The 17,917-nt window shown below is 38.5% G+C and overlaps 3 protein-coding genes across 7 annotated transcripts in view; 2 read left to right on the forward strand and 1 right to left on the reverse strand.

The window, feature by feature from the left end:
• ATG2B (autophagy related 2B) overlaps positions 1 to 9,258 on the reverse strand; it is a 46,682-nt gene extending 37,424 nt beyond the window's left edge. For 2 of the 3 annotated variants that reach the window (XM_018082477.3, XM_018082479.2), the window contains exons 1-6: positions 9,087 to 9,248; positions 5,418 to 5,580; positions 3,429 to 3,581; positions 2,332 to 2,434; positions 824 to 986; positions 175 to 354 (exon numbers count right to left, since the gene is read on the reverse strand). In XM_018082477.3, the coding sequence (XP_017937966.1) occupies positions 175 to 354; positions 824 to 986; positions 2,332 to 2,434; positions 3,429 to 3,581; positions 5,418 to 5,580; positions 9,087 to 9,248 (924 nt within the window). Of the gene's footprint in view, positions 1 to 174; positions 355 to 823; positions 987 to 2,331; positions 2,435 to 3,428; positions 3,582 to 5,417; positions 5,581 to 9,086 lie in introns of all 3 variants that reach the window. The other variant, XM_029964340.1, reaches the window with a different exon arrangement.
• Positions 9,077 to 13,603, forward strand: GSKIP (GSK3B interacting protein). 3 transcript variants are annotated; one of them, XM_018082482.3, is made up of 3 exons: positions 9,077 to 9,200; positions 10,798 to 11,056; positions 11,677 to 13,603. In XM_018082482.3, exons 2-3 carry the CDS (start codon positions 10,799 to 10,801, stop codon positions 11,836 to 11,838), a joined length of 420 nt encoding a protein of 139 aa, XP_017937971.1. In that variant the 5' UTR covers positions 9,077 to 9,200; position 10,798; the 3' UTR covers positions 11,839 to 13,603. The 3 variants fall into 3 exon arrangements, with proteins under 3 accessions (XP_017937971.1, XP_017937969.1, XP_017937970.1); XM_018082480.3 differs by lacking the exon at positions 9,077 to 9,200 and adding an exon at positions 9,847 to 9,912; XM_018082481.3 differs by lacking the exon at positions 9,077 to 9,200 and adding an exon at positions 9,965 to 10,167.
• A 364-nt stretch (positions 13,604 to 13,967) lies between these two features.
• Positions 13,968 to 17,917, forward strand: part of AK7 (adenylate kinase 7) — a 28,662-nt gene continuing 24,712 nt past the window's right edge. Inside the window, exons 1-4 of the mRNA XM_029964142.1 lie at positions 13,968 to 14,306; positions 14,812 to 15,039; positions 16,108 to 16,216; positions 17,175 to 17,269. Coding sequence (XP_029820002.1) covers positions 13,968 to 14,306; positions 14,812 to 15,039; positions 16,108 to 16,216; positions 17,175 to 17,269 — 771 coding nt within the window. The remainder of the gene's footprint in view (positions 14,307 to 14,811; positions 15,040 to 16,107; positions 16,217 to 17,174; positions 17,270 to 17,917) is intronic.

Below are 17,917 nucleotides of genomic sequence, written 5' to 3' on the forward strand. Positions count from 1 at the left end.
TTTCTAACATACAGAAATTCTCCTTTAATGGATTTCAGTTTGAATATACAGAATATACAAGAAACTAAGTGTATTCTGCTCCCTTGAGAATCTTACCAATTTCTGGATGTAGTAGAAAAAAAAAAATTCTACAGAACTATTAATTTAGTTAAAGACCAGGAAAGCATGACTAACCTTAGCTCCAGGAAGTACTTCATTTTGCTTTAATGTTAGGCTCAACTCCATTCTACCAATCAGCTTACAGATCTGGACAGGGTCAGAAGGAGTAATTTCTGGTAAGTTTCTTGTTAATTGGGGATGTGGCTCATAAATGATTTTTGGATTCCAGCTAGGTGAAAGCTTTGGTTCAGTTGCCTTAAAACGTTACAGAGAAAAGAATAAGAATGTACCCCATTTCTCAAGGAAAAAAAAAAAGAAGCATTTCAAATAAGCATATCACACAAATAATCATTTTACATAACTATAAATATGATAATGGCATTGAAAACATGTACTGATAACTGTGAAAAAAACAAAGCATGTAAAATGTGAAGCCTTAGGCCTTTGCAAAAAAGAGGAGCAAGTTTCCACAGAACACTGAATTGTAGAGTACTTCTTAAAGTTGCAACCAGATTCCAATACAATATGTCCTAAACTTTACTCAGTCCTAAAGTCTCCATTTCCTTCCCCCTCCTCAAATCAACAGCAATTGATTATAAAACTTATCAAACATAGATTCAAGTAAAAGTTCAACTCTCGAATCCTTTAGAATTAACCTAGTACATTAGTGTAACAATATATTCTTTCATCAGTTTACACCCTCAGATAACGTATTTAATTTTACCAGCTGTGTAGCTGAACACACTGGGGAGGACTTTGCTGATGCAGGAAACTCATCCCAGAAGAAAGAGACACCTGAGAGCTGCAGTAACTTGTGAGCAAAAGCCGTGGGCTGATGTACATTTATTCCAGAGCACTCATCTGCAGTTTCATCACAGTACATAGTTCTGAGAGACAAAAGAAAGGAAATAAAGATGGTGGGTGCCTACAAATTGGGCTCCTTAGCCTTTAAGTTTGTACATGCTCTCTCTCTTCATACTATTTACTGTCACAAATGGAAAATCCACCACTCTCTGGGAATGGGTGGAAACCTTAAATTTTCTATGGAACACCACAGGAAAATTGAGACATGCTTCCACTGCAAACATACCCCAGTGTATTATCCTAGTCCCTACATCTAATCTGATCAGAAGGTGAAGGAGTCTGCCCAATGCTTCTAAACTTATCTTTCCATCAGGACACACACAATTCTTCCTTCAGAATCTTAACTTTTTAAAACTCTGCCATCTAATACTTTTCTGTTGTCTAATAGCACTACTTGAAAGTAACATTCTGTCAAAATGAAAGTTGAAAATTGAGAGAATATGCTACAATCCTGTAGAATTTCTATGATGTTGAATTTCTTATGAGACAGTATAAACAGTCAACTCTTAGAAGATGCAAGTCTACACATGATGGTATTTGCAGTGTAAAAATATACATACTTTTCCATAAATAAATGCTATCAAACGTCAAAACAACACATTATTTAACAGTTTGTTTCAATATAGTTTTTAAATCACAAAAGGTTTGTTCTGGAAATGGACTTCCATTAGAAAAATAATCACAATTGATTATTAATCTTTCCTGAACTGAGCTTAACAACCTGAAGCTTTCAAATGTTTAAAACCAAATATACTTCATTAGCAACTCTCAGTAAGCATCAGTTTTATCTGGTACTGATCTCAGTACTTTGCAAAAAAGTATGATTACACTCTCCTATAGGTTAAAAAAAAATCTACTTTAATAATGTGTAGAGTATTCTAAGCTCAAAATAATTACAGAAGTCACGTGGGCTCTTTTGAAAGCTAAAGCTCACAAAGGACCTAAACTCTTTCTGTTTGTTTGGGGTTTTTTCCCCAGGAGTGTACCTTTCTTTCTGAAAAGATCTGAAGTGTCTTACTCAAAAGGGTTGGTCTCTTTTCTAAACTGAAGAGATGGCCCAATTTGCCAGCAATCTACACAAAACTGTTGAACACCTAAGAAATGGTATTCATTAACTGTGGAAGTTGATGAACACTTTTATTTGGGAAAATAACCCAGAACTCTTCTAATTCGATGGTTGAATAACCTTAGTGTAAAGATGTTAAGTGGAAACTGAGTGGAGAAAATGCTCCACTCAGAAGAGGTACTCAAGAGCTAGTGTCTAACTGTATACTAAGAATGTGTGCATGAATGAAACGTATTCTGCAAGAAATGGCAAAAAGTGCCTTAGGAAAAAAAAATCTACAGATTAAAGAAAAAAATGTTTACCTTTCAATTCTGACTTCAAGTGCAGTTCCACTTTTTGAGTTCTCTGGCACATGTTCTATTCGCAAAACAGTATCTAAAAAGGTAACTTTCACTCTTCTTAGAACTTAAAAGATAAAACAAAAAAATACAGTGTAGGCAATTAAGTCAAGTTACTTAACAAATACTTTTGTAATTAACTCTATTAAACGGTCTTTCATTTTGTTTGAGTTCTCGGCCTTTATTTCAGTGGAAATAATCAATTGAATTTAACAATGTAACAAGACACCAAGAGACAATGGTAACTCCTACTAAATGTCCAATATGTACATCCATAGTGTACAACTGGTCTTTAAGGCTTGGATATTTGAGCAAGTGACAGCTCAAATCAAGTTGTTCTGTAGCTCAGTGTGGATGACCCTCAAAGAAAGTATCTGCTTCATTGTGCACCATATCTGAACTCCTAAACCTTGGGTAGCATCACACTGCTTGGACTGAATAATTCCACTTCTAGACTGAACATTTCCCTTAGCTCACACTTTTCAGCACTAAGTTCTCCACCACATACTGTGGTCATAAGGCCTTATTTTCTTTCATTTAAAAAAAACACCTCCAACAAAAAAACAAGATTTCTGAAGTACTTCTATCAACATGGTGTGATTATGGTGGCATGATATATTATAACAGGTCAGCTTTGCATAAAAACAGCTGAAAAAATATTCTCCATTTCTCCCTCAACAGCATCACTACTAACAATCTAAATTTGTGTGATGAATTAAACTGGCATCTCCAAAACTAAGGCATCTCACCAATCACTCAGGTGCAGATTCAGCTGGATTTATTCTGGTGAAAACAAACACCAACTTGCCCTGAAACAGGGTTCATTCTGTCCACTGAAGGAAGTATACAAATATTTTAGTAAGTAAATAGGGCATTTTTTCTCTGCTTCAAAAGCAAGATCAGCTGTCCTCCTTTCCTCTTTAAATTTTACAAGTAATGCTAACAAATGAAAATTTGTCAGATAAGTTATGGCAATTGAGATGCCATTTTGTAAAACCAAGACACAACATAAACCAATTTAATCTCAGATGTTAATTCAGATTTCAGTAATTAATTCATACCTGTTTCAATAGTTTCTGCAAATTTCTCAAGTCCTTCAAAAGGCTGGGACCCTTCTCCTTGTTCATCTGTCAGTTTTTGGCTAAGACACTCTTTTGCAAGCTGCATACTACTGGTCATAAAACTTGACCAATACATAGGCTCAGAACCAGATGCTGTGGAGTAAAAGAAGTCTTAATAAATTTGACTGTAAACATTATGAAACTATAAAGACAAAACAAAGTAATACATTTGGCACACCCAGGAAAGAATTTCAATGGTTTAGTGAGAAGTCATACTTAAAAACAAATTTAGTTACAATCTCTCTTTACAGACTTTACTATTTTAAAATTATTTTAATCTACTTAGACTGCATTGATAAGATTCTGGTATTTGAAAACTCATTATAAATAAGAGGAAACCAAATAATTAACACCATGACGAATCTTTAGCACTGGTTTAAGTGAATAATTTCTGGAGTTCTTTCACTATATTGGTATGCTTTTGCAGGCATAATTGGCAAAATTAAATAAATCCTATTTTTAAGAATTATTTCAAGGTTTCTTATTCCATCTGAAACATATCCTACATGAAGAAAGACTAAACAAGGTTTAAGATGTTATCTTAGCATATTAGAAAACGTTTTAAATGACTAACATAGACCTGATACAGTAAGTAGAACATCATAAAATCATAGAGCATGGCAGGTATTAAGCTGAACAAGTTTTCATCAGCCAGATTAATTTAATTGACAGTTCATTCCTACCAGTTAACGCCAAGCCCATTGTGAGCAAATACTATAAAACTAGATTAGAAAAGTTAATCAAATTCAACTAAAACGCTCTAGTGTAGGCAGAAAAAAGTAAAACTAGCACAAATACAAACAGGTTAAACAGGCAAAACATTTCAGTCTAGCATTCAGGTCTGGAAACATCCATGAGGCTATAGATGTGTGATAAAACCAGCTCTGTGGGGGTTTTTCTACACTGTTTATTCTAAAGCACAGTGCATTGAAGAGAACTAAATGGATGCAAGTGAACAAATAAAAAGTTTCCTCCTAATGCTATCATTCTCTTAAAGCAGTAATCTTACATCAGAAAGTAAGATAGCTCAAAACTTAATTCCAGTTAAACAACTAAGGATGAAATTCAGAGTATATATATGCAAGTAAGTTATTTAAGGTAACTTGCAACAGATGAAAAATAGGTTTTATGCACGAAAACTTATCAACGTATCAAGAAACGTATCAAGAAAACTTCTTCATGATACGTTTAAAGAAATGTTTTATTCCATCTTCTCCACACTATAAAAAGGAAAATAAACTAAAATCCTTCAGACAACCAAGCTACAATTTTCACACATTAAGTGCTCCACACATGCTATAACAACACATCTTAGCAGAATTTATGGAGTTTTGGTGACCAGTGAAAATTTATCACTAGATCAGTTAGATTCATCTGGATACAGACAAGTTAGAACTCAGCCAATCCTCTCAGCATCAGATTACATAAAGGTAAGTCTTTAGAGTACTTGAAAGTCATTATTTAAGACTGTGATAGCAATTAAATTGCATTAGTTGTTCTCCAAACACACAAGAAGAGGCATCTTTTACCCTAAAGTGGCCAAAGAAAGCCAGAACCTCTCTGTAGCCCCCCTTCATGGTTACTATGGTATTATCCTACTGCCAGCTACCAATGCTGACTAACAGCATTTGGCATACAACACCCAAAACCGGTAGCCAATCAAAACTCCTTTCCACACAGTATTGGAAGAGATACAACAGTAAGAGCATTTTATCATTTTAAGCTATTTAACAGAACAACAATTAATTGAGTTGACAACCAATTGATGAACACCTGATAGTTTCTTTTTTTTATTACATTCTCTAACATTAATGTATGTAAACTAAATGGCATTTTAAAAAAGGCAAAGACTGACTAAAGCAAGAGTAGCCTTTTGACTCTGAAAAACTGTAAAGAATCTCCTTTTCTAAAATGAAAAAATAAGCATACCCAGTCTTGGTCTCGGCCTGAAGACCATCTCTAATCCTTTTACTTCCAATGCACAGTTATCCTGTAGCAATGACCCCCATGGAACAGATAAAGAAATTGATTGGATAAATCCATCTGTGACTTCCAGAGGTGCATCTGCAGACTCCAGGATCTCATTAAGACACTAGAAGAGAACAAAAAAAAAAGTTTTTAAAAATCATCTCCATAATTATGCATCTAACTAATAAAACACTTTGAGACTACCAGAAAATGAATTATACTCAGAAGGACAAAAAATGGTCACTTTCAAGTATTTCAATTCCACTGCAATTTGTTTCACATTAATTACCCAGCTTTCAGCATAACACAGATTGCTCTGTGGTAGCTGTATAATCTGTATTTTTGGCTATTCAAAAAAAATATCTGCTAACTTACTCTTATAAATACTACAGTACTAACAAAAGTAAATCTATTCTTTCTTTGGCAGTACTTGAAAAAACTGAAAACAGGCTGACAGTAAAGGTACAAAAAGTACCTAAACTCCTAGTGACAGGAGTATTTCATAGCATGTATCTTCAGTGTAATGTTCATTTTCGATTTCTCTGTGACACTGGATCAATGGAACCAAACAATCACTTCCTGTTGTGTAACATACTTGCCATTTCTAAATCATATCTTTATAGCAAAATGCTACAATCAAGTTGCCCTTAGTACTGTACTAGCTCTGAAGTAGTAACTTCAGATTTTTAAATCTTCCACAATTCTCAGAAAAGACTCCCTTGTTGCATTATATAGGTTTTATTACATCCATATAGACGAAACATATTCTTCTCATTTACGTTAAAAAAAAAAGTGAATCCCTGTTTGTGCCCTGCCTCAAAAATGTAGTTAAAACTGAAGTTATGGAACAAGAACTAGCGAGGCTGCTTTAATGAAACAAAAAACAATCTAAATCACATATCAAATTTGGTGAGTGCAACTTTCCAATATAAACAAGACCCTACTAAAGACTGTGGTTGTAATAACAGGACATAATCTCCAAATGGCAAGAAAAAGTGTGGGTTTGACCTTCCTGTGTTGAACAAGGCTGCTGATTTTACCTGAGAAAATGCATAAATTCAACATCAAAATTTTGGGAAAAAATAAAAGTTGTTTTTAAAAGTTGTTTTCCATTTTAATCATATTTAAAATGTTCCAATTATATAGAATAACTTAAAAATAAACAAAATAAGTTTTCAGAAAATTACATTTTTCACTCTTATGTCTCCAGGTGCAAGTTTCCCATCATGTTAACTTGTTGCTTTGCTTATGCTTAATAACTTTGCTTTTGGAATCTTGTTTGCCTTGCATGTTCAGCTTTTCTAGTTTCTGTTCCAAAGTCCACTCAGGACAGCAGGAAAAGACATCAACTTTAAAGAAACAGAATCTGAACAGTCCTATCGCAAAATTATTTAGGAATCAAACAATCAGTTAAGATTCAGTGACATAAAAGCTTTATTTTGAACTCAAGTATAAAAGTTCAAATATAATTGAACTTAAACATAAGAATTATACGTGTGGTAACAGCCTGAGACAGGCAAAAACAAAATTTCAAATGAAAACTATATTTTAAAATATCACAGGTTCATTTAAATTACTTGAACCTTTATAAAGTACTTTGCTATCGCAGGAATTAAGCTAGCTACTATATTTTGAATAAGTCTGACTGAGATGTGCTTTTACTACCAATGTACATGGTGATAAAAATAAGGGTATTTTAATACATTGTTTATTATTTTCAAACAGAAATTTACTATCTATAAGCAAAAAAAATGAAGCATTCTTGAGCTAAATTGCTTCATAAACAGACCAGTTGTTCCTAGAAAGCAGCAATTAGAGCATTTCAAGTGAAATTTTAAAACTGAAGCACAGCCTTCATGACAGGACTCGTTTCCACATAACTGACCAAAAGTCTCCAGCTAGAAATCACAGCAGCACTAGTGATATACAGCAAAAGTGCTATTTGATGTATATTAAAATTCAACCACAAACATTATGCATTACATTTTGATTTTTCTAAACAGTCCAGGTCCCAAAAGGCAAAGGCATTACATTAATAGCCCCAGGTATTCCTACATACCTCTACAATCTATAAACACATACAATGTTGGCTAAAGTATCTACAATGCTAAGATGAACAGAAGTATCCACAAAAATGGATACCATGTAAAAATGCAGTCATCGAGGTGATTCACTGAGCACAAGGTTACAATGACTAGGGGGAAAAAAGAGGTGTAGTACTTCCGCGACATCTGTTTTTGCAATCTGTCATACACGAGAAAGTCACGTGCAGGGAACCTCAAACATGTCATTGTTTACAAGTGGAACAGAAAAATGCTGATCCACAAACGGGGAAAATCACCTAAGCATTACTGTATATTCATTTAATCACTGTGTATACGTAAAGAACTGCATATTTACTACCGGCCCGTAACTGCTGCTGTTACAAAGTATTTACATTTTAAATAATATCACTTTGACTCGCAAAGAGTGCTCTACACCCACTAGAGGGCATAACAATTCAATTAAAGCGACCAGCCTCACTGTAAGCCTGACACAGAAAACAAGCTGCAGACACAGCTAAAAAATAAATGAACAAACAAGCAAACAACAAACACTGGTACCATTGAGCATTTCTGCAAACGTCTGTCTCCTTCCACTTTCCAACATATTTTCACACAAACAATTAGAAAAGCATTACTTGAAAACATCATAAATTCACAAGTATTTTAAAATGTACCCAGCACGGCCTAATACCAGTATGTAGTCTAGTAAAAATGCATTCTGGAAAAACTTAGTAAGCCAAAGTACCTAGCTCATGATCAGTGCTACCCTGGAAGTCAACGACTGACTCACTGCAGTGCTTAAGACTCCTCACGACAGACACTTGACTGACAGGTAGAATTCAGTAACATTGGTAATCAAACCAAGAAACTTTACGAATTATTACAAACACAGTAATCCAAAGGTCTGTGTCTACAGTACACTAGAAGTGTGCATACGTGTGCATAGGCACATACTTATACAAAAACATATGTGCCAGGATTGAAAAATAAAAGCCTCAGCTGGTTCAAAGTGGGACAGCCCACCTGCTAAACTCCAGCTAAAACCAGCTTTCCATTTGTCAACAAGTACTTTCAGTATTGCAAGACTAGGGGACAATTTTTAGAGATCTACATGGACTAAGCTCAGCATAACACGATAATTAAGAACCACGATGTCTCCAAGATGAAGAAAAAGTATAGATGCCACAGGGATTACTTCATGTTTTTACCATCTCTAGTAGCCAGCAAAAATGCTCTTCAGTAAGTACATCACTGAATTCTAGTAGTTTTGGCTACACTAACTCCTTCTCCCTGAAATACCAGCAACTATTGCCTTCTTTTAGTTTTTGTTTCCTTTCTCATATTAAAAATTACGCAATCAAAGCATGGCTAGAAAAATATATCTGTAATAAATGCACAGATTTTTCTTCTAGATGCTAGCACATCAGCGAAGAGTTCCCTGGATGAAATGCTAATTACGGCTGTAACTTTTTACATAAAGGAGGCTGGGTATTGAAAATAAAGTGGGTGGCAGCCGGGGGCAGGGAATCAGCTGGTCCCTCAGATGCAGCAGAAGCCGAGGGGGTGAAGTGCCGGCATCTCTTACCCACTTATCCAGAGGGACCTGCGTCAAGGAGCCGGTGCCCTGGTAGAGATCCAGGCTGAGCTGTTCCAAGCTGAGCTTCTCCTGCAAGAAGTGGCCCAGGTACCTCTGCAGCAGGTACCTGCAGGCTCTCTTCTTGATGGACTCCGAGAAAGGCCACGGCATGGCGGCGGCGCGCCGGGGGCCGCAGGGCCGGGCGGCGGGACGGGGCTGGGGCCGGGCGGAGAGCAGAGGTGCGAGGGAGGCGAGCGGGAGCCGCCGGGCCGGCCTCGCCCCTCGGCGCGGGCTACCGCGGGGGTTCCGCTTCCAGGCGGCGCCCCGCGCCCTCACGGCCCGGCGGGCGGCACTGCCCGCCCTCAGGGCGAAGAGACGCTGACAGGCGCTCCATCCTCACTCGGACACCGCCGCCATCTTTTCGGCGGCCGCGGGCGCGGAGAGGCCGCTGCAGCCGCGCTGCGCGGAGCGGGGAAGGGGCCGCGGTCCGGCGGCCGGACGGGCAGCGCCCTCCGTGTCAGCTCTTGCGCCGCCGGCGAGGGCGGCCGGGCCGATCGGGGCTGTTTGTCCTGCCGCCCGGCTCCCCCGCGCGCCAGCGGCTCCGTGACGTGCGGGAAGTGGCGTCGGGAGCGGGGAGGCGGGGGCGAAGCAGCCGCGGAGGGGGTGGCGGGGCCGGGGGAGTCGCGCCGGCAGTGGCGCCGGGGCCGCCTGTGCGGGGAGCGGCCCGGGGAGCGGCGGAGCGGGCGCTGCGCTACGCGGGGGGGCGGAGCGGAGCGGAGCGGGTGCGTCCAGAGCCTGCGGGTCGGCGGCGGGGCCTCGCCGCCCGCCGGCGCTGGTGAGTGCGCTCGGGGCGCGGTCCGTGGGCGCGGGAGGCTGCGCGGCTCGGGGTCCAGCTCCCCTGTTGCTTTCAGCCTCTTGGGAATTTGTTTGTAGGTCCGAGGTGGGGTTTGGCAGGAAGTGATGGATCTCGTGGAGTGACTGCCTGACGTGTTGCGGATCGGCGATTGGCAGCCCCCATTCCCTCCTGGCTGCAGGGCTCATCAGAGCTCTCAGGACAGCGTCCCAAGGGGCTCTTTCCCTGCTGCTTCAGGCAGGTTCCCTACGGGTGTCCGCTGAGGCCTCACGGCCACACTGGTACCCGAGAGGCCCCTGCGGTAACCGCTGGGTCTGACCCTTCTTGGTACCACTTGCCCACAAGGAGCAGAAGCTCATGTCTCTGAAATGTATCGACAGCTGTGCATAAAAGATGACCAAGAGCATTAGTCTTTAGTGACTGTAAACAAAAAGCTCCTGTTAATGTCTTTTTAGTCACCGATAATCCATTTAGGTCACAGACTTTTTAAAGTCTTCCTTAAATTCACTAGCAGTAGGTTTTTATTTTCTACTGCTATTGATTTCAGTTTTTTGAGCCATGACTTGTCTTCCTCCTGCATTCTGGATTAGCAAAGGGCAGAATTAATGACTGCTGAATCATAACACTCTTATACAACAGAATGCGGGTTAACTTGCCGAAGAAAAACTAACTTCAGAGAAACTGATATCACTTCTATATGCTCCTGTAACCTTCTTCAGCCCTTGTCCTCAATGTCTTGGTTTTTAATTCTCTAGGCTGTCATTGAGATTTCATATGTCTGCTTAAAATGTATCTCATGTTTTATGGCCTAAATATATGTTGAGTGTAATGGTGTAATAAATCTCAAATAAATGTTTCCGTATGCAGAATGGAGACTGATTGCAATCCTATGGAGTTGCCCAATAATACAGGATTTGAAGAGGATTCTGATTATACAGACTTTGAAGGAACAGAAGTGAAAGATATGAGACTTGAAGCTGAAGCTGTTGTGAATGATGTTTTGTTCGCAGTCAGCAACATGTTTGTCTCAAAAACCCTTCCCTGTGCAGAGGATGTGGCATATATCAATGTGGAAACCAGAGAAAGGAACAGGTACTGCTTGGAGCTCACTGAAGCAGGACTCAGGGTAAACTAATTTATTTATAATTTCTTAAGCTTTGTTTTGAACAATGAACATGTTCAAAAGGTGCCTAGAAAAATACTTCACTGACACCAAAAAAGCATACATATTTCTCTTATACTTCTATGAAGCCTGTTCTACGTGTTTTCTCGTAGAAGAGAGTACTTTAACTAGTTACTTCCAACAAAGCAAGAAGGGGTATTAATGAATGACCAAGCATTTATTTGAGACACTAAATGATGAAGATTGAAGCAGAAATTTATTATAGTTGTGTCAATCTTTGGTTTTCTTGGGTACCCAAAGCAGTCAATAATGCAGCATCTATACAATTCCTTTTTGCACCATTTGTATTTTTTGTGCAAACATGTGGACACGAGACTTCTTTTCAAAAACCATAATGATATATTTTGCTAATATTCTGAATTTTGGACAAAAGTTATTTGAAATTGCCTTAGATGCTGTATTACTATTAAGCTCCATGGTAGAAAGTACAGACTGCGATTTAAATCCGGTATCTCTTGTTCTTGCATTACTGTACTACCCTGACTGGCAAAGTTAAATGTTGTGATACTAGTTGCAAGGTGGTCATAACCACAGAAATTTAACTACCCATTTCTTTGTTGCAGGTAGTAGCTTATGATTTTGATCAGACTGATGACAGACTGCAAACTCCATACCATGAAACTGTCTACTCCTTATTGGACTCTCTCAGCCCTGCGTATCGAGAGGTGTTTGGAAATGCATTACTACAAAGACTAGAAGCTTTGAAGAAAGAAAGTCAGTCATGATTTACCCACATATGAGGAAGATTTAGTGCCAGAAAGAATTCTTGGTATGAAGCACTTAGGTCTTCCTTACAGACATCTTAAGCTTCATTTCTTGCATTAAGGTCTAATTCATACTAGTATATTATTATATAACATCTATATGTTATAGCAAATATACTATATAACATTTTGCTACCGTGGATTTGCTTATGTCACAATACTATTAAAAGCTACTTTGATAAATAACACAAAAAATTCTCAATTTTACTTTTAGTTGTAAGTGAGCAAGTAAGTTGCATCTTACAACATTCAGAAACTTTGGTCTTTTCAAGGTGTTACTGTTCAAAACTAAAAAAAAAATAGAGACTGAATGTTATATATACAAGTAGTAATTTTTTGTGTGTGTGCTTACTGAAAATTTTCATATCTGCTTTTTAAAATAGAAGCTTACTACTTGCTGTACCTGATTAATGAAAAAAATGGTTGGGAAAACTACTGTTCTGCAAAGAGTTTCAGCTTGATTTGCTGTACATAAATCCGAAAATTCTCAGCTTTGGTAACAAGAAAGATAGTTCTTTAACAGTTGGGCGTTGCTTATGTGGTGGCAGTATCTGAGTTAAAAGCAAGGCTCAGCATGAATTGATCTGCCCTTGTCTATGGCAACCAGCAAGCTCCAAATAATACACGAGATATACTACTAATATATGAATGTATTTTCTGAATCACAAATGATTAAGCACAGAATTAATGGGCTACACATTTCCTAAAGATGATGTTATATATGCTATATATATGTACATGTATGCTATATTGCATCTGTTTGGGAGGCTTGGAAGGCATTTTAGCCTGTTTACTATTTTGAATGTGTGTTTACATGATGTACAGGATATACCCAAGAATATTTTTGCTTCAGCCTTTACTTTCTATAATACGGTACTTTGGTACTCCCAATTCTCACATTTTCTCCCTCAATTGTACAGCGTCCTCTCCTAATGAATACTAAGTAAGCACTGTAATGATGATTGCATTGCATTGGTTTGAAACCAAAGGCTGTATGAAGTTTGCTAAGACTAATACAAACTGGAAGATATAACTTGTATTTTCTACTTAAAAACCGGTACACTTCTCTTTATAAATCTATTGTTCTGCTATAACTTTTCAAATACGTACTGAATCGTAGACTTTTTAAAAATTACAATTGGGTAGAAATGCCTGTGCAGTTGAAATGATGTTCTGTGACGTTCATACTTTTTGTATTCTTCTATTATTCCATATTTGTGTATCTTTATTTAAACAATCCTGCCGTTATTCTTCTATGCTTTTATGACAAGTAAATGCAGTAGCTTTTTTGGAGCCACATTTAGGGGTATATCAGTTCTCACAGATTCCAGTGACTTCAGTAGAGCTATATTGACTTCTAACTGCTATGGGTTAGTCATGGATCAGAGAATCCTAGTAGACCTTTTGTAATGGCTTTGGGTTAGCGATGTACAACTGTGACTGAAAAGACAACTGCAATTTTTGCTTCTGTTTTCAAGAGCTTAATTTCGTGATTATTATCTTTTTGTGTTGAAACTTCTGATACTCATCCTCTGCCCTAGGGTATGCTTTCCTGCTCCAAAAATTGTTCATAGGCTCTTTTTTGCACACAGGTCTGTGGCACGTGGTTAGTCCTCTGTGAGGAGAATGTACTTTAGCAAATTTATATTTGAATATTTTTCCTTGCAACTAATTTACTTGTTCAATTTCAATGACTAAAGAATTAAACAAATGCACCAGTGTGTTGTAGTTTTCTTGTGGGGGGTGGAGCTACTGGAAAGGGAGGAGTGAACAGCTGAAGTCATCATGCCCTTAGAAAAATCTTAAATATCAAATAGTTGTCAAATATTTGGAAAACATTGGCTGCAAACTTTGTCCTGAAAAAACAAGGTAGGTGATTGTAAAGAGGGATTTGGAAAGGGAGTTAGAAATCCAAGTGGAAAAACGCCAAACTAAATGTTGCATTGCTAAGTTTTGTTTTGGAGGTTTTTTCTGGGGAGGGTTGGCGTCTTTAGACTGCTTTGTCATTTTGTGTGTTTTTTATAAATATAATACTTTCAAAACGGGCATTTTGTAGGTGTTAACAGAAGAAACTTGTGTGGTTTCTTAAAATGCGTTGCAGTGCTAACCCAGAAGTGGGACAGCCGTGTCATTCCACCGTGTCTGGGTTACTGAAGATGAGTGAAAAGGCTTTTTTGTTCCTGTCCTTGGGCGCTGCTGCCCCTGTGGCGGGAGCTGCCCTCAGCCCGTGTCTGCACTGCCCGGGCCCCTCAGTCGGTGTCACTGCGCAGCCGCCGCCGGTCGCGCGGCAACGGGCGCCCCGGGGCCCCCGGCGATGGCGGCGGGGCCCGGCTCAGCCGCCGTTCTTCCTCAACCACTCGACTCCCTACTGCGCGCGCGGCGCTGAGGTGACCGCGGGCCGGCCCGCGCTGCTCCCGGCCGCTTTCTCGGTGCCTGAGGGAGTCCACTGCCCCCCGCCCGTCCGTCCTCGGTAGGTCGCGCAGCAGCCGCGGCGGCCCGAGGAGCTCGATCGGGCGGGCGTCTGGGTCACCCAAAATAGCTGCTGAGGAGAGGGACCGGGGCAAGAAGGGGTTAAGATAACGAGGATTAAAAATAGTCGTTAAGAGTAGGAGGTGTGAGCAGAGCCGGTCGGGAGAGCTCAGGCAGCAGCTGGTCACTGTTGGGGGAGATAACTAGAGAGGACTGACAACCCTCTGAGGGAGCCCCTGCCTGGGAGGAGCCGGGTGCGGAGCAGAGGCATCCAGGGACTCGCCAGCACCTTCGGCATTGAGGCGTAGGACACAAGTGAAGACAAAACATTGCAGCCGAGGCTGAGCAGTCCCTAGCGTTTTCCTGCTCAAAGCGAAGCTATGTCCTGAACCGCTTTACCAACAGCAGGATCAGGGCTAGACAGACCGTGCTGGTGTCTTCTCGAGATCACGAGAAGCTGTGTAGGGCTCGATAGATATTTGCATACAAATCGTGTGTCTTGTATACTTGCAGTATTTGTCCAGCTGTGTTGTTGGGGCGACGCTTGCAAAGGAAGAGGAGGAAGAGGAGGAAGATGAAGAAGAGGAGGAAGCTGTTGAGGTTCCTAGTAACCCAGAGGAAGTCTATGAAATAGTGGGTACTCTTTCTAAACCAGGGAGTACAAAACCACGTTTTGCACAGGAAACATATGCAGTAAGTAGGAGTTTTATTTCAGATTGCCATTAGACAGCATTAGACATATTGCAAGTCATGTAAAATGACCCACACCAATGAAATGGTCCTTTGTTCCTGCTGGAAGCTGTATATGTCTATTATTCCTTCTGCTTCCTGCACACTCTCCATTTTTCTCTCTTCTAGGTCTGATACAGCAAACAGTAAAAGGAAGGAACTCAGACTCAAAATAGGTTTTTTTAAAAAGTTATGGGCAGGATATTATCCCTCTTGATGATTCATAGATCTGCTTTCTTTTTCCCTCCAAGTGTATTTCTCATCTTCTCTGTGTCTTTTATCACCATTTTAAAGGTAGTGGTGCTGGAATCAAAGTGTCCCCCTTAACTGTTCACTGAAATTATGGCTTTCACTAGCAGCTAATTGTGCTGAAAACATACATCTTAATATGAAGAGGTGTAGGTCAGAGTTTAGTTAGCTAAAGGAGGCTTACTTCTGAGAACATGGTTGCTTATTGCTTGATTAGAATTGTCTCTGTTTCAAACTGCTTAGTATAAATTATTATTCTTCTTATTGAAGTATCTCTTCAAACATTTGAAAGTTTTGATTCAAATGTCTATACAGCTGAGCTGTTCAATCAGGAAATTATGGCTGGCAGTATTTAATTTTAACCACTGCTTTTGCCCAAAGTGTTTGCTGGGATTGCTCAAGTAATACAGACAATCTTCACTTAACAAAAATTACAGGATGCTATTTTGCAAGGAAATGAACATTTTTTTATGTTTTCTTCATTCTGCCAACTGATACACGTTTAAAATACCTGTACAAGTAATGGATATTTTTTATATGGATCCTAAAATACCATTAAATGTCTATATTTTTGAACTATGTTGATGTGTACTCTAAATTAGAAGTCTCACCATTTAATTTACATTTCATCAGTTTCCTTGTATCTGACAGATAACATTTGATAACTGTCTTATGAATTATTCCAACATTGTAGTGTTAGAAAACAACATTCTACCAGAAACTTAAACTTGAAAAGGACTTTTTTTTTTTTGTTATGACAGAATGTAACTATTTTTCCCTCAGGTCTCTCCTGGAGATGAACTCTTAAATCACTTGCTTGCATGTGAGGTTATTTTATATAATATCACTGAGGATGCAGATCAAATTGAGGAAGCAACGTGGGCTGCTTCTGGTTAGTATAGCTATCAACTGAATAGAAATTTGATTGCTGTACAGCCATCAAAATTTGCCAGAAACGTAAGGAAATCATGAGGGATTTGAAGTTCACTGTAATACAAAACTGGGTTCCTTGATGGAGAAATGCTGTGTGAAGTGTTTGATTAAATAGCAAGGAACCGTGGAACACCCTCTCATGTTTAGAAAGGAGAGAAGCTGTCCTGGTATGGTCCAACTCTTTAAATGACACATCTGTGTAGGCAGTTATTTCCCTAAATAACTGTCAACCATCGTCTCATCTATTTGCATTGGGAGGTGGGTAGAAAATTTGCTCCTGTGATATTAAAAGAATGTTTGAATATTTTATATAATGATTTCGAGTATATTTTGTCTTAAAAGTCCAATAAAGAAGTACTGCTATCGGTCTTTTGGAAACTTTCTCCCAGTTGTTACATCCAGATTCTAATAAGCACTTGGAATCCTTTTATGGTGACAGTGCAATATTATTCTTTATATGATAGCTATATGTAGTGTATTTGGACAAGAGAATCATTTACATAACAAACAATTCTTTTGTTTGATATTAAAATAAGGAAACTTTGCTTGATTCAGTAGCTCTTTTTTTTTTTCTATCGTGAAAAATATACACTTTTATTTCCTTTCAGTATCTCAGCAGTCAATAAAGATGAATCATTTCCTAGTATAGATTGTCTGGATTTTTTCCCCATAATATGTAGCTTTGTGAAGATTATGTTCCCAATATTTTGATTCTTTATTACCATTATTCCTCTATTTCTTGTCATTCCTGATTTATTATCTTTATTTTATATTAACTTAAGTAAAGAACATTTGCTTAAAAATACATATCACATAGACTATTAAGATACCAATGTCTATACAGGACCTTTATATAAATGCAAAAATACAGTTTAATGCAGTTTAAAATAAATTAAGTCCTTGCTTTCATTTAACAGCCTTACATAAGGAAATAGAGAATTTTGCAAGACCAAAGTTATTCATCCTCATCTCAACAATAATGACCTGGGCAAATACGAAACCCTCTGACCCTGTAAGTAATATGAAAACATTAAACTTTTTTTAACCAAATATTGCCATTTAATGGAAAATATTTGTCAAAATCAATTAAACAGTCTATTTCAGGTATGTACTTCAATGATAGCTAATAAAGTTAATGTTGGCAAGTGAGGGGTGTTTTTAGGATTCTTTCACCCTGAATCATTACCTACTGCCAAAATTGTTAAATGTATTCTACTGACAGAGAAGTTTAGGCATTGGGCTACAATGATACAGAAGGACATAAGGGGCTGCTTGGTCAAGAGGCAAGACCTATGCTAACCACAGTATGCACTGTCCTTCAGTCATTAAAAAAAATCTCATATTTGCTATATATTTAATAAAATACATATTTTAAGCAGTGTATAGACAGATAAATAGACACATCTTTATATCTATATATATTAAGTATTGTCAGGAATCATGCTAGGCACTTTGGGGTATGCTATTGCAATTCTCAAATTCAGTGTTAGAGAAATAGAATTTTCCAACCTCATGTAATGCTATATGTAATAAAAATTAATGGTTTTTAAAATATAAAAAAGTTAAAAATCTTCTACTGTGAAAACACCAAGGTTGTGGGTTCAATCCCCATATCGGTCACTCAAGAATTGGACTTGATGAACCTTGTAGATCTCTTTCA

Source organism: Manacus vitellinus, unplaced genomic scaffold, assembly GCF_001715985.3.
Source record: "Manacus vitellinus isolate BGI_N305 unplaced genomic scaffold, ASM171598v3 scaffold_6_pilon, whole genome shotgun sequence".
Lineage (NCBI taxonomy): Eukaryota > Metazoa > Chordata > Aves > Passeriformes > Pipridae > Manacus > Manacus vitellinus.

Excerpts from the sequence above, each read along its gene's own strand:
- GSKIP (XM_018082482.3), top strand. The coding sequence starts at position 10,799 with ATGGAGACTGATTGCAATCCTATGGAGTTGCCCAATAATACAGGATTT. Across the intron at positions 11,057-11,676 it reads TCACTGAAGCAGGACTCAGG|GTAGTAGCTTATGATTTTGA; the intron begins GTAAACTAATTT and ends TCTTTGTTGCAG.